Here is a 22,884-nt window from a genome sequence, read left to right as displayed (position 1 = left end):
TGTAGGCGCATCTGGTGGTCCACATCATGTGCCTTCCCTCCCCCTCCCTCTGCCTGCTGCTAGTAGTGCCATGCCTGTTTCTTGGAGGGCCAGTTGTGGAGCCCCCGCTCCCTGATAGCTCCGCCCATGTGCGCACACACAAACCTGAAATTCCAGACATGCTGTAGCAGGCATGGGGCTTATCTGCAACTTGGTGGCATCCATGCTGAGATGGAGGGGCTGGACCGAGGCGACGCTGGCCTGATGCCTCCTGTGCGCACAGGCCTGGCCCATGCCATCTGGGCAGGTGCGCGTGCTCTTGCTGTGCGCACAGGAGGCAGCAAGAGGATGCGCGACTTCCCAGATGGCATGGACTGGGCCTGTGCGCACATGCACATAACTGGATGGCATCAGCTAGGCCGAAGCAACGCAGACCAGCCCCTTAATTTCCAGAATGGCCGCAGGGGCCAGATCAGACCACATCGCAGCCCGGAAGAAGCCCGCAGGCCTTGTGTTTGACACCCCTGCCCTAGGGAATTTAGGCACGGAGCTGTTTGGAATTTACTTCCAAACAAACATGCATAGAGTTGCATTGCACAAAGTAAACAGTAGTAGTAGAAGCATTCTAATTCATTTCCCCAAATTATTCCCCAAATGTATTTTTCTGTTGCTTGGACCTGGTACCAATATTAGTGTTTTTGTACCCACAAACATTCTCATGAAAACATCCTTCAGACTCAGAGTGACTTAAAAATGAAGGTTCTCATAATGATGGATCTTAAAATAATAAGCTAGAAGAGAAAGTCTAGTCAATTTATATATTTGTGGTTTCTGTGTTAGATTAATCTTATGCACACTTACTTGGATATATCCCACTGAATTCAGTGAAATTTAACTCTGGGAAAATATACATAGGATCTGGCTGTTAATATTATTTGTTTTGGTAAAAAGTCCAGTTGTGTATTGTTGAAGGGAGCATTTCACATAATATTTAGGATTTAACTTTTTTTCACTTAAAATATTTATTTTGTGAACTATGAAAAATTACATAGGATATTTGGTAATAATTCTAACCAAAAAATATTAAATATGTATAGTGACAGCATTTCAGCTGAATTTTGTAGCCCTGCTAATTGTGATGTTTGCTGGTCTCTTGCAGTAATGTATTTTTCTGTTTTTAACTCCAGTACTTCTACAGGCACAATGGTACTGTCTATTTTGTACAATGTTAAATGTGAAATACAGTTAGTTGCATAAAATGAAAGTCTGATGTGATATGTAAAACTTGAATATGTCATTTCTTACTTTTGCTGTCTAATAAGTTAACATTAACTGTTTTCCTAAATGAATAAGAACTGAAAAGGCTGAAATTGGGATGTTTATTTTATTTTATTTATCTCATTTTTGAACCACCCATTTCCTCACAGACTATTTTTATGTTACAAAGTACTGCTTGGTCTTTTATTGGCTTCTAAACAGAGTTTATTTCTTTAAGTCATACTGGGGAACAATGCAATTAATTTCTCTGTAACCTTTAATATTTTTTTCAATTTTTAAAATAAATTTCTATAGGTAATTTCCCAATAAATAAACAACCTAAATCCACTTAGGGGGAAACTGAAATCTACAAGTGATATAACTACATAATTGGCATGTCTAGTTATTCATTTTGTCACAAGTATTTAGGAAGCTACTTTAGATACCCAATCAGTCCATATGATTCAGTCATCTTGACAGTGACTGCAGCAACTCTCTAGTGTTGCTAGCTCAGCTTGTGGATGGCAGGAACTGGATTCTTTGATGCAAAATATGTTTCAAAACTAAATTCTACATAGTTTCTTTACAAGAATCCCTCTTTAGAATATTTTCTTTTGTAATATCCATCTTTATAAATGGATATAAATACATTTTATTTATAAATATAACATATTACATTATATTAACATAGCAACATATTATTTAAGACATATGACATCTATATCAAATTAAGCTTGAAAGTGAATGTAAATATTTCTTAGGTGTGCCTTTTCATTAGAAGCAGTATACAATCCTAAAAAATTCCATTGGCTATTTCCAGTGAGTTATTACTATATAAAAACACTGGGTTGCTCTGTTTATTACAAAAATGTATACACTATCTGATTTATTACACTTCTGACTTGGGTAGAGAAAAATAAATTTCTCTAACATATCTCAAATATCGCTAAAACAATTAAAACCTTCTTATGCAAACACTATGTAGAATAGTACTGTTTTTGTTGTTCTAAAAGATGGGAGTGACTAATCTAACTTGGGGGAAGATGCGGTGTAATTGAAGCTGCCACAGCAAAGGCTATTTTCTGAGTGCCTGTACCATTGAATGAGCTATGATCCAATACTGTGCCATATAAAAGACTTTTGCTCTCCCTGTAACCTAAGATACACATGTTCCAAAATACATTCAGAATATCATTTGAAAATGCAAAGGAGAGGAGGCATTGTTTCCCTCTTGGTTGCAGAAAGCAAGCATTTCCATCGGTGGAAAATCCCTGGATTTCCCTTGAGCTCTTCAAGGACAGGTAGGATATTAATCTAACAAACATTTCATTCTGTATCCCATGTATTCAGATTTCATGATCCAGTTACAGCAGTTCTGAAAAAAAGCGACTTACGGCTGGTCCTCACACTTAACAACTATCCCACCCTTAGGAAGGAAACAATGGCAAATCACTTCCAAAATCTTTCCAAGAAGACTGCAGTGCCTAGTTCAGGCAGTTACCAGAAGTTAACACTTAAAGGAACCAAAAATCAATAAATTATTTTGAATTATTATTTCAAGATCTAAATTATTTTATTGGATATTAGTATATTTTATATGATTAACTGATATGGTAAGTACTGAGAATTATAAATGATCACTAATATCTGAAACATTTTGCTGTACCAAAATATTTGAATATAACTGAGTCCATTTACTAGGAATATGTTAACTTTTCCTTAAGAAATACCATAATTTCCTTTTTTAAATAATTAAATATTTCTTCCAAATAGATCAGAAGAAAGGACTTGCTTTATTAAACTCAATTATACACAGACTATCAAAATTCAGTGTGTAAGATTTTACAAAAATATTCTGATATTTGTAGAAAACAAGGGAAGGGAGAAGAGGGGTTTTTTTCCCTGTTGCTCATAAATTTAGTGGTGAATTACTTTTTAAAAAAATATTCTTAAGTGAATTAGGAGACAAAAATAGAATGTCAGAATAAAAAAAGAGAATCTCTTGCTGTAGAAGATACCATCTTTCAAAATTTTATTCTGATGGTTAATTTAGGATCACACTTTCTCTACCCAATCATGGAGAATATTGATTTATATTACCTAAAAGGCTAATATATCTGATTTTATTCTAAAATAAACCCAGGATGTTATTAAAGTATCATAATTCATTAATTAAACAATAAATACAAAATTAAATTTGGTTCTTTGGCATATATTTGATGAAGACTTCATCCTATTGTTAAACAGGTTTCCTTTTTGTTTGTTGAAACTGTTCCCGCTCAGCAGCATGCTTGTCAACTGCCAATATGCCCATTCCCAAAATCACCCAGCAATTAGTAAACTTCATCAGACATCAGTAAGTTTTTGAAGGCTTTTACCATATGACACAGCTTTCAATGGAATAAAACATGAGGAAAATGGTTTTATGATTCCACTATAATTAGCTCTTTAACTAATTGCTCAGCATGTCAGTGTGATGAGATGATGAAATTCTGGTTTTACTGGAAATAGGGTAATTGGTTTCTTTTGAAAGAATACTCCTTTAGACAGTTTAAATGTGTTTCTAAAACAAAGCTATTTTATGGAATATCCAGTTATCAGTTGATCTTGTTTTTTGACTGTTAAAGAGTTTGTAGCAATCCAACCAGCACACAAAAGTAAACAATTCAGCAGGATTCATTTATATAAGAAACTTATTTATATACAATACCATATAGCAGAAGCTAGAACCAGAACTCAGAATCCAGAAGTACAGAATCAATAATCACAGAAGCTATAGAATCACAGAAGCACTCATACATATATATAGATCAGTGAACCTAAGCCACGCCCAGGCTCCTAGCCATCCTCATTGGCTGACCTGTTACCATGTCTATTTCAATTCATGAACCCTTATATACCAACACTGCCAACACATAATTTTCATTATTACAGAGAGAACGAGAGATGCTTAACAACTTTGTACAATAGGGTCATGATTAACATTTCAGAGACAGATGTTGATTGTAATCAGTAATTGCCCTCTCCTTTAAAGTTTACTGTAACACAATGTTCAAAAGAGGTTGCAGCTTTCTACTTATCAGTTCTTGCAATGCCAAGGAAGCCAATTTATGTAGCGCCCCTCCTTCAAAGCATTCTCAAGCAAATTACTAATTTACAAAAAATAATTCAAGATGTTGTTTATCATAAAATATAAAACAGCCATCCAGAGATGTTGGGCAGTGGCTCATACTGTACTGTATTTTACTGTCTTTTGTTAACGTCTGTTTTTATCTTCCAGATAGACGTTATGTGTTGGCAGAAGAGCATCTTGATAAAAATAACTTTCTTCACAATTTTGTTTGCAGCAATTCTTATGGCATGATGCATGAGAACATTAAAATGTCACATCATGTTATAGTGGACCTATTTAGACGGGAAGTCCTATTTCAAGAGCATGGCACGTTTTTGCATGCAGGCGATCTAAAGTCAATGTTTGCTACCTGGGAAGGGAAAAAAAACCCGACCAGAAATTCTAGAGCTGTTGCCGATCAGGTTGAAAATACTAGATCAAAAGCAACCCATTATGAGCAGTATAACATAACAGCTCTCCTAATTTTAATTCAGATTACTCGGCTTCCAAGTAACTGCACTGGGGGATAACAGAACGTTCACCTTATGCACTGTTTCTTGGGGATAAAGGCAATAGTTGTCGATTAAATAGAACCAGCTCCTCTGCCGTTTTTGCTTTAATTAACTTCAATCTCCGGCTGCCCTACAGCCGAAGTGTTTCTGTCGCTCAGAATCTCTAGTTCAACTCCCCCGTTGCCAGGATAGGCCTTCGGCAGTCTTCGTAGCTCCACCCAAGCAGCCAGCCACAAGGCCCAACAACTCCCACTTCCCGCTCGGCTCCTCCTCGCTTAGGCCCAGCCACCTAACTGGCGCCGCCTTCCTCCATCTCGGAGGCCTCTCCCACTCTTCCTTTTCGTCCAGCGTTGGGAACCGAAGTGGCTCCGTCGTCGTTCTTGCGGTGTCGGCCGCCTTTCCGAGTCTCTCAAAGGGGTTGAGGACGCGTCCTTACTCTCCGGCGGAATTGCCGGTCGCCGCTGGGATTGGCGCTTCCCGGCAAGGCCCCGGCTTCAGTTGGCGGCCGGGGCCGTGGGAGAATGCGGCGGCTGACGCGAGTAGTGTTACTGTGCCTGGGTTGTGGTTTGTGCTCGCTACTCTACGCGTTCAGCCAACTGGCTCTGTCGCTGGAACAGGAGGCGCCCCGGCGCCAGGGGGACTCCGCCTTTCCAGTCCGGAGGCAGCTGAGTGGCGGCAACACGCGCTTGGGAGCTGTGGCGGGAAGCGCAGGCCGCGACGACAGATACCGGCGGTCGGAGCCGGAGAGGTATATAACTCGTCTCTTAAGCTTGAGGAGGAAAGAAAGGGGCTCTTCCTATATTCCTAAATTGAGTGGGGGGGTTCCCTCTTTCATGAGCGGTGAGCGGATGGATGGCTGGGTACCTAAGAAAGAGAGGAAAGCCCGCAAGGTGGTCCCTTGCTAAGAGTTGCTACTACAGTAATAGATCCTAGGCAAAGATGTCCTATCGACCTCTTCATGAAGTTTCAGATTGTTTATAGATCCCCAAATATTTGTTACATGAAAATACTTTAACTAATAGAACTAGGAACAAGAATATTAACAAGAATATTACCGACTTTTAGATTCTCCCATCGACCTTTGATTGTTTCCTTTCTCCGATGTACAGATTTGCACATGGCTCACTGCATTGTACTGCATATACCACTACTGCATACAACACAAACTGAGCAACTGGTATATGCAGTACAGTGCAGTGAGCCATGTGCAGATCTGTACATCAGAGAAACAAAACAACCACTTCATAAAGGTGGCACAAGGTAGGAGAACAAACACATCAGGACTAAATTCAGCAGTCCATCTGCATTTAAAAGACAAAAGCCGCTGTTTTGAAGGCAGCAAAGTCCACATTTTGGACACAGAGTTCCACTGGTTTGAAAGCGGTCAAAGAGTCAATCTATGTCAATATTGAACAGCCCTCTCAACAGGGGGAAAGATACAACATCTATAGTCTACAACACAGTCCTTTGAAGGGTTCCAAGAAGGATCCACACCTATTTGCACTACTCAGGTGACCCTGATGACACAGATAAACCTCCAGGTGACCTTAACGATAAAAGAATGCAAATGACCAGCCGTCTGCAAGGTCTATAAATCCTTCCATTCTCCACCATCCAGTCAGAGCTGAAGAAGCTTCTTGGATGAGAAGCAAAACATCTTCAAAGAAAAACCAGAAAGTCCAGTTGCCTCTTGAAAAAAGTACCTTTAGGACAACCATGACCTGGATGACTGAGAAATCTCCATAGACATTCAGCTAGGATTGAAGAGTTTGTGCCTTATTTATTTACATACATACATACTTACTTACTTATTTTAAGCTTATATGCCACCCAGCTCACCAAAGCTGACTCTAGGTGGCTCAAAATCAATAAAACATCAATGTAAAATATTAAAACAAATAGTTATGTTAAATTTGACAGAAGTGGGGAGGAAGGGAGCAAAAGATGTACATGGGGAAAGGTGGGAAATCTTATCTAGTTCTTAACCACTTCCAGAATGACCCACCTCCACTGGGGTCCCTGGCCACTTGTCAGAGCCAAGTCTTTAGGCCCTTTTGCAAGGCTAAAAGGGTGGCTGCAGATCTCAAGTTGGGGGGCACAATGTTGCAGTACAGGTAGGCCTTGATTTACAACCATTCATTTAGTGGCCATTTGAAGTTACAATGGATTTGAAAAAAGTGATTTACAACTGGTCCTTGTGCTTACAACATCACAGCATCGCTATGGTCATGTAATCAGAATTCAGGTGCTTGGCAACCAGCATATATTTATGACAGTTGCAGTCTCGGAGTCATGTGATCACCATTTGGACCTTTCCAGCTGGCTTTCAACGAACAGTCAATGGAAGCCAGATTTGCTTAACAACCATGATTCACTTAACAATTGCAGTGATTCACAACAATTATAGCAAAATAGATCCTAAAATTGGACATGACTCATTTAACAACTTAACAAATTGCGATCTTAGTTGTGATTGTAAGTCAAGGACTATCTGTATATGACTCCTGCAGCACCATATTTGCAGTGGACAGACATAAAATTTTGAATCCCTTTAAATATTCTGCTTGAGTCGTGAAGAATCTGAATGCCTTTGCGGCTACTATCACATTTTTGCTATAACGTGAACTACAGAAAAAAATCCCACTTGTAATACAACATGGAAAATTCCCAATTTGTAAATCGTTTTCTTTTTATTTGAAAGATTATTCACATGTTCAATTAAGTGATTAATTTAAAAGTTCTATCTCATTTGGTTATAGTTTAGGTTTTGTCCCAGCTATGGTTTACAATAAATACTTCAAACTAGGCTTCAAATAACACTATAGTGTAAAGCAATAAATATGTTACTGAAAATGATGTTAGTGAAACGTGACATTGTGAGATTTTTGTGAAAGAGCCCACATCTTGATTACTTGTGTTATGAAGTATACACAATTATGTTGAAGATGTGCAGGTGAGTTGTCTTGTTGCTCATGATGTTGCATATTTGTTGAATATTTGTTATAAAAAGATCAAATTTAAATCCAACTGCTATTTCACACCTGCAAATTTTGAAAGTAGTCATGGATTTAATCAAGAATTTTTCCAGACATTAATTTCCCTCATTATACTTTGGAAATTAAAATACATAGTACTCCGAAGTGACTTTGCATTTTAAGATTGTTGATTGCTTAAGTGTAAAATAAGATTTGATATTAAATTTGTTTACTGAAATATAATCATGTTCTACACATCTATTTAGCTACTTTTTGTTACATGAAAGACATGATGCAATGTGATAAATGCTGTTCCTGTTTTTTAGTAGAAAAAGAGTTAATCTATTATACAAACATTAACATGAAATTAGGAAATTTGCCTGAGGTCATTCTGATTCCACCTACTATATGCAGAACTCTGAAAATCCCATTCCTGCCCCAATATTGTATTTTCAGTTCTAACTTTTACAACATGTTTGAGCTTTATAATTAAAGTGAAATGAAATTTTTAGTTCTGAAGAGTAAAGCTGTCAATTTTAAACTTCATCTTTTGATTTTATGAGATGCTTTATATATAGGATAGCCCATAAGATTTGGAAATGGCAAAGGACGGTTTGTCTCCAGTTCAAGTGTTTCAGCAGATGGCTTTTATTAAAGGGAGTATTGGCTTAATATTCACTAACTGCTTTATGACAGCAATATCTTTTATTTGATTAAAGGGTTGTTGTGGGCAAATGAAGCTTGGTGTTGCCACTTAAGTATAAGTATATAATGAGAGGAACAAAAATTCCATTTACATTTCTCAGCCCTATTTCTTGTGGAGTATGCAATTCTAGCATTAATTAGTGGAAGCACATTTGTTTTACATCATAGAAATCATCATCTAAAATAAACTATATGCTTTTGCTTTTTGCTTACATAGGAATGAATTTTAAATTTTTTTGTAAAATACTAACTGAGAATTTAAATTATATTTTTAGTGCCTGTATTCCTGCTAGTATTTTTTATAAAGTACAGTTGGACAATGTATTGTCTATTGCTACTGCATTTCTAAATATATAAAATGCATTTCAGAAATGAATGCAGTAACCATCAGGGTGGATAAAAATCAATGATTTTTTTAAAAAAATAAAAAAACATTTTTTTTATTTAAATCAGATTTTTTTTATTTAAATCGGATTTTTTAAAATAAAATGCTTTTTGAGGAAAATATATTACCATCCAAAGGTTATTCCATCATGAAATAAAGATTAGTTTTTTAATTATGTAGAATAAGGCTGTATATGTTTAAATTTTTTGGTAAATAAATTCCATTAATCCATTCACAATGTCATGCTCTTCCAGAGGTTTTTGTAACATTATTGGGCAGTTTCTCTGCCTACAAGATATTATCACAGATGCTTGGTTTACTTTTGCAGTTCTCAAAACTGAATTTGACTCAGCAGAGATCACATGCCTCTACTTCACAGCAAAAATGTTATAACATGAACAGAGTTGACAAAAAGACCTTAATCCTATTGTTCTACAAACTATGAATACAGAATCAACCCCTTCAGTGCTAAGTTTCAAGAAGTTCAGTGAATAGAATAGAAACAATATTTTTCTGATTGTTTGGAGTGGAATAGATCTGCACAAGAAGAAAGTGAAACTAATGTGAGGAGGAAGGGGCAAGCAGACAAGCAGTACAAAATGAAAGTGAAACTTTCTGAGCACAATACTGCACCGCCACAGACAGACAAGTCTTTGGATCTTTTTGTGTGTATGACCTGAGGTTTATCACATTCTTTCCTTGGAGGAAAAAACCTATAATGGCAGCAGGCCGTAAAAGAGACCCAGTTTGGCAATATTTTAATGAAGTTCCTTTACCTATCGGTAAGGCAGGCATGCGTGCAAACTGCAAACACCGCAACAAAGAAATGCAAGGCCTGGTGGCCCGAATGAGGCAACATCATGAGAAGTGCTATGATGAAGATGACCAAAGAAACACATTTGAACAGGCAGGATCTTCAGGTTGGTAAACATTTTTATTGAATCATATTTCTAAAGACTGCCTTGAACTGTCATGTTTGAGCAAAATTATATTTCTTATTATTACTGCATGTTACTGTCATTTGGTACAGTTATGAAGAAAAGCAAATATTCCTTTTGGGGCAGTGCTGTGTACAATAAGTAGAAATTGTATAAACAATAAAATAACAGCATTGACTTTTTTGTTTAGGGGAATTCATGGATTTTGGAAACTATCCACCTTCAAGATTACCATCCTCCTGTTCTACAGTTTCAGAGTTACCCATCCAGGATAGTGCTTCATTAGCATCATCATCATCAGACACCCACAGCCACATATCACTATCACCTAAAAGAAAGAAAAAACCCTTCCCTCCTGGAACCACCATAGATAAGTTTGTGATAAAAACTAGCAGATTAGAAAAAGAGTTAATTGATGAAAAAATTGCCCAGTTTGTTTATGCAACGAACTCTTCTTTCCGTCTGACTGAGAACCCAGATTTCATTAATATGATTCAGTCACTGAGACCAGGATACAGTCCACCCAGCAGAGCAGATGTTGCAGGGAAACTGCTGGATAAAGTGTATGACAGAGAAATGGAGCAATGTGCAACAGCTCTGGAGGGTAGAATTGTTAACCTAAGTATCGATGGGCGGAGTAATGTCCACAATTACTGTCAGTAATGTCAGCACTCCAAGCTGCATTCACTCCAGTGCTGACATAAGAAGAAGAAGGTGGGGGCATCTAGCAAGAGGACGCTTGACTTTTCACCTACTTATTTTCCCTGGAGATACTATCCCCTAGGAGATGGGTTGGGAGGGGGGAAATTCCTTTGAGCTGAAGTAGTAGATAACAGCAGAGTGACTTGGAAGATGGCCAATGAGAAACAGAGCAGTGGGGAAAGGAAAGGGAGGGTTTGGACCAGGAAGTCAGTGATGGCTGCAACTGAGTCAGAGATTCGATTGTTGTGCCTAATAAATGAAAGATTTTGATCAAGGACTATTTGTTTGAAATGCAGTTTATTTGAGACGACACCGAATCCTGACAGAGAGCCAACACTCCTTTCCAAGCCAAGCTGGCTGACCTCCAAACCTCCAGCTCCCTTCCAGATATATGGAGTGAATGGAGAAGCAGTCTGGACGTCATGGCGGAAAGCAAACTGTCTGAAGAGAGTTTAATTCAGGCAACTGGAAAAGAGCCAGTCTTGATCCCAGCCAGTTTGGATGCTACAGAGCCTCAACTCCTCCCTCCTCCAGCAAAGCTGCAAGACAGCCAAAGTCAGACGATCGTGCCACAAACCAAGAAGAGAAAAGATGAGTATCTGTGGTCTTTGCCAAAATCCGCAGAGGCTGAGTTTCCCTTCCCGAGCGTTCAGGGGAAGGGGAAAGCCCTAAGTGAATTGGGGAGGGCAGACTGGCTATGGGACTGTCAGCAGGCCAGGCACCGAAAAGCTTCAGGGAAGCCACTCGAGAGCCCCATAGATGAATTGAAGAAGAAATTTGACCGTGCCATCATTCGGGAGAAGGGGCCATCGTGCAGGCCAAAGGAGAAGGGGGAGTAAGTTTGGTCTGCTGAACCGAGAGGCCGTAGACTGAAGCACAGCCCTCCCCCCTCCCACAGCAGAAGGAGAGGAAGCCCAAAGATGCATCCATGGGTTCCCCCCTTACACAGCAAGCAGAGCAGCCTAGATAAGACATCACCTCCCTACCCTAGAAGGAGAGATGAGGAAGAGGACCAGCTGCACCGAGAGCAGGCTTACAGAGTCCCACAGTGGGAGGAGAGGGCAGCGAGGGAGGACCCACCCCATTTCAGAGGGAAGTTCGATGGTGATCCAGACCAGTTAGCTCAATTCCTTGACACAGCTGAGATCTACATCGAGCGCTATGGACACCTCTACCCATTTCCCAGAGCCCTAGTGAGTGCCATTTCAGAAGGGTTGGAGGGAGAAGCAAGGAGGTGGGTCAGCAGCCCTCTACAAGAACAGCCCCCCCCAACTGCAAGACACAGATGGGTTCTTACAACTACTACGAGCCCAGTTCGAGGAGGCAGAGGAGGACCCCTATGTGGAGGACGAGCTCAGGAACCTAATGCAGAAGGGGAGGCCCATCAGAGAGCATATCCGTGAATTCAGGAGAGTCATTGGGACCTTACCTCCCTTACCAGAGCGACTACTGGTGTATTTCTTTAGAACAAGCCTAGACAAGTGAATCGCCCAAGTGACCGCTTATCGGGACATCCCGAACCGACTTTCCGAATGGTTCCGAGTAGCGATAAAAGTCGACAGAGGGTTGCGTGCCAACGACATGTCAAAGCAACCAGATGGCAAGCAGAGAGGCCAACCGAACCAGGGACCACCCAGTAGACGAGAAACCACAGCACCACAGCCTACCCAGAGGCCAATCATCCCACGGAGCCCGCTGAGGTGCTACAGGTGTGGGGGGATTGGTCACCTGGCAGCAGCGTGTGGAACCCTGAGGCGGAGGCCAGACCCACCGCCCAAGGCACGACCGGAACGAGGGCCCAAGCGCGCTACCAGTGTGCCACGGAAAGTCCCCCAGGGTCCAGAGGTCTTCGCCCACCTGACCGAAACAAGGGGGATCCCAGATGATGGAAATCAATCCCCGAAATCGTATGACAGCGAGGACAAGGGTGAAGATGACCCAATGGTGAGTGGACCCATCCACCCTTTTCCCTATACGCCTAATGGCCCCAAAAACAGGGACCCAAGGGACTTTCCAAGCCCTAATAGATTCGGGCTGCACAAGGTGCCTGATTAACCTACCCACAGTCCTAAAATTGGGGATCCGAGTCAAAAAGCTCAACCACCCAATACAATTTGAACAAGTTGATGGATCCCTAGTGGAGGAAACTTACGCCACACACCTGACCGAACCAGTGAAGCTGGAGCTAGCAGATCACTGGGAAACGATTCGGTTCATAATAGCCCCCAAAATGACAGATCCAGTCATACTGGGACTCTCTTGGCTAGACAAATGGGGCCCTATCATCTGGTGGCAAGAGGGAACCCGCAGGCTGATGATAGCAAAGGGCCCCCAACCGCTGCCGCTCCAACCAGGGGAGACGCCCCACACACGGGCCCCAATCCCTCCCGCCACAGCAAGGGAAGACGCCACCGACACAAAGGTCCCTCCCTATAAGGGTACACCAGAGAAACTGGCGGCCGCATCCGACAGTTCCTATGAGACAGAACAAATCCCAGAGGAGTACCAAGACCTTGCAGAGGTGTTTAGCGAGGCCGAGTGTGACATCCTACCCCCCCACCGCGAAGCCGATTGCGCCATCAAGATCATCCCTGGGGCGAAACTACCTAAACCTAAATTGTATGCCATGACGCCCCGTGAAATGCAAGAAATGTGGAACTACATAGACAAGAACCTACAAAGGGGTTTCATTGAGCGAGCCAAACCACGGATTGCGGCACCGGTCCTCTTCAAAGAGAAGAAAGACGGCTCTATGTGCCTGGTTGTTGATTTTAGAGACATCAATGCTGTCTGCGTACACAACTTATATCCCCTTCCCCTCATGAAGGACATGCTAGCCCACCTGGCCAAAGGAAAAGTTTTCACCAAACTAGACCTCCGAGAAGCCTACTACCGGATACGCATCAGGGAAGCAGATGAGTGGAAAACAGCATTCAACTGCCCCCTAGGGAGTTTCCAATTTAAGGTGATGCCATTTGGACTGCAGGGAGCCCTGGCAGTGTTCATGCAGTTGATAAATGAGGTTCTACATGAGCACCTCTATAAGGGGGTCCTCGTCTACCTGGACGATATTCTCATTTATACGGAAACCATAGACCAGCGGTTCTCAACCTGGGGTTTGCGACCCCTTTGGGGGTCGAAAGGCCATTTCACAGGGGTCGCCAAAGCCCTCTCTCGCCCCCCCCCATGCCTTCACTCACCCTCACTCTCTGCTCTGTTGGATCGCTGGCCGTTCGTTTATCCCGCCCACTCCCAATGTATTGCTGCCTCCGGAGTCCCAGCTGATGGCTAGAGGAAAAAAAACTGTTTAAATTCTTGCCGCGGGGCTTCAAAAGGCCGCCCTATAGCCAGTGGTGCAGCCGAACCGTTTGTTAAATTGCTGGCTTGCCCCGCCCCTCCGCACCACTATTTATTGCCAATAAATAGTGGTGGGCGAGGGGCGGGCGAGCCAGCAATTTAACAAATGGTTTGGTGTTTTTTTGTAATTTTATCGGCCCACGGAGCTTCAGCATAGGTTAATTAGCCCTGGATTAGATTGGCTCCCGACCCTCAGCTGATTTGCTCTCAGCTGTTTTGCTCAGGGCTCTGGTGCTTGCTTGCAAAGAGTGCTGATTTTTTTCCCCTAGCTATGCTGAAAAACGAATCTGAAAGTAAAGCAGTTTGCTGTTGCTGCAAAGCAGTTTGCTGTTGCTGCAAAGTTGGAAAATTAGGCAGGCAGATTTCTTTTCTTTTTCCTCACAAAAAAAGGTAGGTGCAAACAATGGGAAATTTAGGGCAAAAGAGGAGAGTTCAAGATTTTAAAACACAAAAGAAAAAAAGCTCTATTTAACTAGGGAATTGTAATAATTGAGATACTATTAATTGTATATTGTGTTGAAAGCAGAAATGGTTAAATTGTGGTTTGGAGGAATATGGGGAAATTATTTGGTTTATTATTATTGGTAAATATAATTAATTGATTTGTAAGAAATTGGATTGCATGGAAATAATTGGAATATTCATGTTCATATTGATTAATATACAAAAAAGGTAGTTATATAACTAATTGATTTATATTAAAATGTTGAATTTATATTAAGCAACTGTAATATTACATAATTAACCAATGTGAGGATGGATATAAAAATAGATGACAATGGGAAGGGGTATAATATAGAATAGAAGGGAAAAAATGAATTTGATTAAGATTAGAGGTGAGGATGAAGGGTAATATTGGTTTTTTACAAAAATAGATGAGGAATAAATATGGCAAAAAGGAAACATAGAAATTGTAAATTTAATTGAAATGACTAAACACTGTTTAAATTTATGAACCGGCCAAATACTCTGTTCAAAGAAAATACATTGTATGTTTGTATGTGTGTTTCTAATTATTGTTATTCATTCATATTTGTTCTCTTTTATTCTTTAAAGTTTAACAATTCATTTTTTATCTTAATATCTTTATATTTGTTTGGGGTTGGCTTTCTTCCCTTTCATCTTTTTTATTGTACAGCAATCTTTCTCCTCAAACCTACCACCTCTCTCTTTTCTTTCCTTCTTACTTTCTCTTCCTCCCCCTCTTCTTCTCCTCCCTACTTCCTCTTCCTTTCTCCTTCTCCTCCTCTCTTCCTCCCTCTCTTACCCTCCCTCCTACTCTAATTTCCCTTCCCTTCCTTCATCCCTCTCTATTGCTGTATCCTTTTATGCATATGGACTACTCAGAGGGCTGAAAAAGTTATTTCTGACTGGTCCTCGCACTTTTGACCAGTCCTCGAATTTACGACTGTCCTCACATTTTACGTTTTTGTCCTATTTTGTCACCATGGTGAAGAGAAGCAGTTGTGAAATGAGTGACATGGTTGTTAAGAATGCTGCACGGGCATAAATGTGAGGATGGTCATAAGTGTGAGGACCAGTCAAAAGTGTGAGGATCTGTCAGAAATGACTTTTTTCAGCCCTCTGAGTAGTCCCTATACATATAGCCATGGCCACCCGGTCACATGACCTCCAAGCCACGCCCACCCAGTCACATGACCTCCAAGCCACGCCCACAAAATAAGCCACACCCACAGAACCGGTAGTAAAAAAATTTAGAACCCACCCCTGGTTGAGGGTCACCACAACATGAGGAACTGTATTAAAGGGCCGCAGCATTAGGAAGGTTGAGAACCACTACCATAGACGAACACATACCCCTCATCCGCCAAGTGCTGGAAAAACTACTGAGGGTGAACCTGTATGTCAAACTGTCAAAATGCGAGTTCCACCAATCATGGCTAGACTACTTAGGCTACTGAGTGTCAAACGAGGGGATAGAGATGGACCCAGCCAAAGTACAATCAGTTCTAAAATGGCAACCCCCTCGCACCCACAGACAACTGCAAAGCTTCCTGGGGTTCGCGAACTTCTACAGACAATTCATCCCCTCTTTTGCAAGAATTGCCAAACCCGTGACGCACCTCCTAAAAAAAGGGAGTCCGGCGACAAAACCCCGGCCAGGACAACCCCTACAGTGGGACTTCACCTGCCAATGGGCATTCGAAACACTAAAAGAAATGTTTGCAAAGGAACCGGTCTTAAAGCATCCTGACCCTGAACAGCCCTTCGTCATCCAAGCAGATGCCAGCGATGGGGGGGGGCTGTGCTACTCCAAAAGAACAGTCAAGGGAATCTACAACCTTGTGGCTACACCTCCCGCAAGCTCACCGACACAGAGAGATGATGGGCGGCATGGGAAAAGGAAGCGTTCGCAGTGAGATGGGCACTGCTGACCTGGCGACACCTGCTAGAAGGAGGCCAAAGACCGTTCGAAGTTTGGACTGATCACAAGAATCTGGAGGCCCTTAGGACCCCACGGAAGTTGTCGCCCAGGCAAGTCCGGTGGGCTCAATACTTCAATCGTTTCAACTTCGAGCTGAAGCACGTCCCAGGGGAGAAAAACTTCCTCACCGATGCCCTCTCCCAGATGCCCCAATATAACAGTGAGTGGGAGCAGGTGGTGAATGCCATCATCCCCTCTACCCAAGTAGTGGGTCAAGTAGTCACTAGACGGCAACGTCACGACCAGCATGGCCAACTGGCAAGTGACTTGATGACAAGACTCAAAACTAAAACATTGGCGGACCCCTGGTTTCGAGACAGTCAACATCTCTTGACAAAAAGGGATGACCTAGCATGGAAGGGGACAAAACACTATGTCCCAGAGACTCTACACACCCTGATCCTCAAGAGGAGCCACGACGTTAAACCAGCGGGGCATTTCAGCTTCCTAAAGACTCTGCACTTAGTACGAAGACAGTTCGGGTGGCCCCACATGAGAAAAGAGGTAGACAGTTATGTAAAAAGTTGTACCATCTGTGCCACGATGAAAAAACGACCAGGAAAGCCTCCCGGACTGCTGCAGCCAGTAGCTGAACCAACAAGACCATGGGAGGAGATTGCAATGGATTTTATAGTAGAACTGCCGAGGAGTGGTGGAAACACAGTGATCTGGACTGTAATAGACTTATTCTCCAAACAGGCACGTTTTATACCCTGCAGTGGGCTACCTTCAGCCCGCCAATTGTCCAAACTGTTCCTGAAACACATCTACCGCCTGCATGGAGTACCCAGAAGAATCATCTCCGACCGAGGGGTCCAGTTCACAGCAAAATTCTGGAGGGAATTCCTACGGTCCATAGGGTCATCCCAAGGCCTCAGCTCAGCATTTCACCCGAGCACCAACGGGGGGGGCAGAGAGGCTGAATGCCATGATAGAGCAATACCTAAGATGCTGCGTCGACTACCAACAGTCTAATTGGGCAGACCTCCTATCTTTTGTGGAGGTCGCGTATAACAATGCTGTCCACAGTAGCACACTATTAACCCCGTTTAAGATAGTGAGTGGTATGGATTTCGTCCCCATGCCAGAGTTCCCAAGAGAGCCCCCTTCCTCAGTCAGCTTGACCGATTGGATGGCAATGTTGAGAGAAACCTGGGAGAACGTCAAGAAGGCGTTAGCCAAGGTGGCACAATCCTACAAGAAACAAGCAGACAAGCACCGAATTCCCCAAAGACCATTTCGAGTGGGAGAGAAGGTCTACCTCTCTACCAAATATTTGAGACTCAGACTTCCGAGCAGGAAATTGGGCCCGAAATTTATAGGACCATTCCCTATAGTAAAAGTAATCAACTTGGTTATAGTACAACTGCAGTTGCCTTGACTACTAGGGAAGATACACCCCGTTTTCCACAGTAGCCTCCTAAAACCTGTGTTGGGGTCAACTTTAAGGCCGGCGCCAGGTGACCCCCCCAGGGCCCCTGGTCATTGGGGGCCACACTCACTATGAGGTACAGCGAATTCTCGATTCGAGGTGGCATAGGGGATGCCTCCAATACTTAATTAAGTGGAAGGGTTACCCCTTGTCGGAGGCTTCCTGGGTGAGGAGCACAAACATCCAAGCTGACCGCCTTATAACCAGATTCCATTCAGATCACCCCAACAAAGCGGGAGGGGGCGGGACACACCCTCAGACGGGGTAACGGTACTTAACTTGTTGAGTTTTTTTGTAACAGGCCACCCTGGAAAAATGAAAGGGGGGCGGATGTCAGCACTCCAAGCTGCATTCACTCCAGTGCTGACATAAGAAGGAGAAGGTGGGGGCATCTGGCAAGAGGAAGCTTGACTTTTCACCTACTTATTTTCCCTGGAGATACTATCCCCTAGGAGATGGGTTGGGAGGGGGGATATTCCTTTGAGCTGAAGTAGTAGATAACAGCAGAGTGACTTGGAAGATGGCCAATGAGAAGCAGAGCAGTGGGGAAAGGAAAGGGAGGGTTTGGACCAGGAAGTCAGTGTTGGCTGCAACTGAGTCGGAGATTCGATTGTTGTGCCTAACAAATGAATGAAAGATTTTGATCAAGGACTATTTGTTTGAAATGCAGTTTATTTGAGACGACACCGAATCCTGACAGATCTTATTGTATGTGCTTGTATAACAACAGAAGAAGGGAAAGTCTTCCTTGCACAAACAATTGATACGTCAGGAAATGCACACACAGCAGAATACTTAACAAGAAGTGGCAGTAAAAGCTATAATAACATGTGAACAAAAATTCAAATGTCTAGTACGCAGTTTGGTCACAGACAATGCTGCAAATGTATCCAAGATGAGAAGAAATTTAGAAGAGCAGGAAGGGAATACAAAGCTAATAACATATGGTTGCAGTGCTCATTTGCTGCACCTCTTAGCCAAAGACTTAAGTGTTCCAGAAATAAAGACTAATGTTGTTGAAATTGCTAAATACTTCCGTAACAATCATTTTGCTGCAGCAGCTCTGAAAAGGATGGGTGGAACCAAGCTAACACTCCCACAAGTTGTTAGATGGAACTCTGTGGTGGACTGTTTTGAGCAGTATATCAAGAACTGGCCTATTCTGATGACAGTTTGTGAAGAAAATCGAGATAAAATAGATGGCACTGTCCAAGCCAAAATCCTCAACATTGGGCTTAAGAGAAATGTTGAACATATGCTGAGCATCCTGAAACCCATCTCTGAAGCTTTAAACAAAATACAGAAAAATAGCTGTTTTATTGCTGATGCTGTTGAAATTTGGAAGGAACTGAGTGAACACTTAAAAACAGAACTACACATGGACAGAATTAAATTACAAGCATTAAAAAAACGAATGGGACAAGTACTGTCTCCAGCTCTTTTTTTGGCAAATATTGTCAATATCCAGTATCAGAGTCAAAACTTAAGTGCTGAGGAAGAGGAGTTAGCTATGACATGGGTATCCAGCAATTATCCATCTGTAATGCCAACTATAATAAACTTCAAAGCTAAGGGGGAACCATTCAAGAAATATATGTTTGCTGAAGATATTTTAAAGAAAGTCACACCAGTGAACTGGTGGAAGTTGCTTAACGCATTGTAAGCCGCCCTGAATCTCCGGAGAAGGGCGGCATATAAATCAAATTAAGAAAGAAAAAAAAAAAGTTACTTAAGCACTTGGATTTAGAGACTGTTCAAGTAATGATTTCACTTTTAACAGCAGTAGCTTCTTCTGCAGGCGTTGAAAGAATATTCTCTTCCTTTGGACTCATTCATTCTAAATTGAGAAATCGTTTGGGACCCAATAAAGCAGGAAAGCTTGTTTTTCTTTTCCAGATTATGAACAAAGAAGAAGATGAAGATGATGAGTGAGCTACAGAGGACAGTATTTAAGTTTTTCATGTGTAGGCTGGGCTGACAGTCTAAGTTTCTTAAAATATATATATATATTGTTTAGCCAAATTAGTTAACAAACATGGATGTTTGTTTAAGCAAATAACATATGCTGTAATGTTATTGTTTCAGTTGAATAAATCTATTTAAATTGTTATTATTAAGGTAATGATTATTTTTCTCCTTCCTAAGTACAACAGAAAAGTTGTCCAAATATGAATGATTAACCTATTAAATGGGGGATAAAAAAACTAATATGAAAAGTTGTTATTCTAAAAATCTTCCTCTACTTGCATATTAAAGTTATACCAGCAAGAATTAGTCTTTATGTAGAAAACTAAGATTTAAATCAAGCCTTACTGACTAGTGATTTAAATCGTGATTTAAATCAAATCCACCCTGGTAACCATCTGTAGAAAGCCTACACTAATATCTGTAGAAAGCCTACACTACTAAGGATCACCTTCACTGAGGTTAATGCATATTACCAATTCCTAATGAACATAGGGTTTTTTGTATGTCTCTATATTCCATGTAATTCACGTTTTAAAACTGTTTTATTAGTACCATATGATGTACTTTTATATGAAAAATACTAAAGAATTAAGTGTGTTGATCATAAGAAAAAATACATTTAGGCAATACTGTTATTTTAAAAATAATTTTATTACGCTTATCAAGGTATAAATGCAAAAGAAAATGAAAATAGGAAAATGAGGGAACTTTTTTTTTGAAAAAGTTTTATTTTAGATTAAAAATAAAAAAAATAAAAATAAACACAACAATAACAAAAAAATATCATCCTTACAAACAATTAAAGACAGCATTTCAATCGGTTAAAATCCTTTCATGCTTACAATTCTCCAAATCTCCTCATATAGCAATTATTCTTTACTTAAACTAAAGATAAATATTTAAACATTTCATATATGCTATCTCATCTCCATACTTTTTTATCAAACCATTGATAAAATATCTCCCATATCAAATAGTATTGTTCATCTTCCTGTTCTCTTATTTCAAATGTCAATCTACTCATTTCAGCACAGTCCAACATTTTCATAATAATTTCTTCATCGGTAATTATCTTCTCGCCTTTCCAGTTTTTTGGCAAATACAATTCTGGCCGCTGTTAAAATGTTCACAATTAAGTATTGTAATTCTTTATTAAATGTCTCTGGTAAAAATTCCTAATAAAAATATTTCTGGTTTAAAGTCAGTATGTCTCTGTCATTTTTTCTAACCACGTATGTATTTTAGTCCAAAATTTCCTTGCTTCCACGCATGTCCACCACATATGGTAATACGATCCTGGAGTTTGATGACACTTCCAACATTTCTCCGATTTATTCTTAAACATCCTGGCTATTCTCGTTGGGGGTAGATGCCACCTGTAAAACTTTTTTTTAACATAGTAGAGGGAACTTTTTTTAACATAGTAGAATAAGATAGCAACATCACAGCTTCAACTTTTTACTTTTACATACTTAATATATATGAGCCATTTCTATAACAACAAATTTAACTAATGAGCAAACCCTAAAGTCAACGTTTCATTTTTTTTTTTTCCATTTCAAGCACAAAATCCAGAAGTGGTTTCCAAGTAGAAACAAAGCTGGATGTGTTTTCTTTGATTAAAGCAATTAATTTAGCCATTTCTGCTAGTTCCATCAGTCTTTCCAGCTAGTCACTATGGGAATTAAAGTATCTTTCCATTTTTGTGCATAAAAACATTCTTGTTCTGTCTACATATATAACAGCAAAGTTCCATATTTTTTTTCAAGTTCTTCGTCCATCAAGCCTAAAAGAAACAATTCTGGCTTGATTTTTATATTCATTTTAAGAATCTTCTGTATTAAAATATAAACCTTACTCCAGTATTTCTTTGCTTTGTCACAAGCCCATCAAAGATGATAAAAAGTTCCTTCTTTACATTTACAATTCCAACATACATATGAAATATCTTTATACATCTTTGACAGTTTTATCAGGCGCATCATTTTATAAAAAAATATTTTCAATTATAATTTAACATAAATTTTAAACCCTTTATCCACATGCTGTCCATACTTCGTCTATTGTACAATCATTATATTATACTCATTTTTTTTACTCGTTAGATTATGCAATGCTCCACCATATTCATTCTCCAAATCCAGATTTCAATAACAATTTATAAAACTTGACAATAACATCTTTACCACACAATACAATTTCAAATTCATTTTTTTTAAAAGTCAAATCTGTAATTTAGAGGTTTTTATATATCTGTATATTCTATGTGATTCACTTTTTAAAACTATTTTATTAGTACTGTATTATATATGGTATGAAAAGCACTAAAGAATTAAGTGTATTGATCATAAAAAAGGCAATACTATTTTTCATTTTTAATAATTCTACCTAATTTGTGTAGCATAATTACTATGCATATAAATTTGTTAAGCAAGAATTAGCTGTATTTAATACGGATTATATGAAAGTATGAATGTCCCACAGTAATATTTCATTCAATTGTACAATATCTCCATAATTATATCTCTTTACACTTTCCCTTATATCAGTTTCCTAGTGGTCCCATTCCTCATCCCTTTCACAATAATCAGCATTTTAATTTTACTTGAATATTTACTTGGTGTTGTATCTTGGTCTTTTTATAAAAAATGCTTCCTAAGTACTCCAGCATTTTTTTTGTTCATATAGCAGTTTGTATACTCTAAATATGAAAGAATTTGAGCTGTTTACTATAATGAAATTATCAATGTAAGTAAGCAATCTCTATATTAACCCATCTAGTTTTCATAAAAATATAATAAAGCATAATCTAGTAAAAATCCAAGCTGTGATATTTCTCATCCATTATTAATCACCAAATGTTTATCCTCATGCCTTTACATGCATGATATTCCACAGAAGAGGAAAGATCCCAAAAAGCATAAATTCTGAGACCCATCACTTGACTTCATTGGGAACCCTCAGCAGCATCTCTTCTCAGGAAGAATGCATTAAATTGGAAGTGCCCATTCACTACTTCTATCTTAAGTTGTAGCAAAGCAATGCTGCTTTGATTACATAGCAATTCAATCTCACTTTTAAAATTTAAATACATATTAATTTAGCCTGGCAAACAT

At 40.1% G+C, this 22,884-nt stretch overlaps 1 protein-coding gene across 4 annotated transcripts in view; it reads left to right on the top strand.

Annotated features, from left to right (window-relative positions):
• The first annotated feature begins 3,222 nt into the window (after window positions 1-3,222).
• GXYLT1 (glucoside xylosyltransferase 1) overlaps window positions 3,223-22,884 on the top strand; it is an 89,853-nt gene continuing 70,191 nt past the window's right edge. For all 4 annotated transcript variants that reach the window (XM_087873258.1, XM_034404284.3, XM_087873257.1 and 1 more), the window contains exon 1: window positions 3,223-5,608. In XM_087873258.1, the coding sequence (XP_087729384.1) occupies window positions 5,382-5,608 (227 nt within the window). In that variant the 5' untranslated portion in view covers window positions 3,223-5,381. The remainder of the gene's footprint in view (window positions 5,609-22,884) is intronic.

Source organism: Pantherophis guttatus, chromosome 7 (assembly GCF_059756535.1).
Source record: "Pantherophis guttatus breed Tessera chromosome 7, ASM5975653v1, whole genome shotgun sequence".
Lineage (NCBI taxonomy): Eukaryota > Metazoa > Chordata > Lepidosauria > Squamata > Colubridae > Pantherophis > Pantherophis guttatus.
Note: the sequence above shows the minus strand (reverse complement) of the source record. Positions and strands in the feature narration are given on the sequence as shown.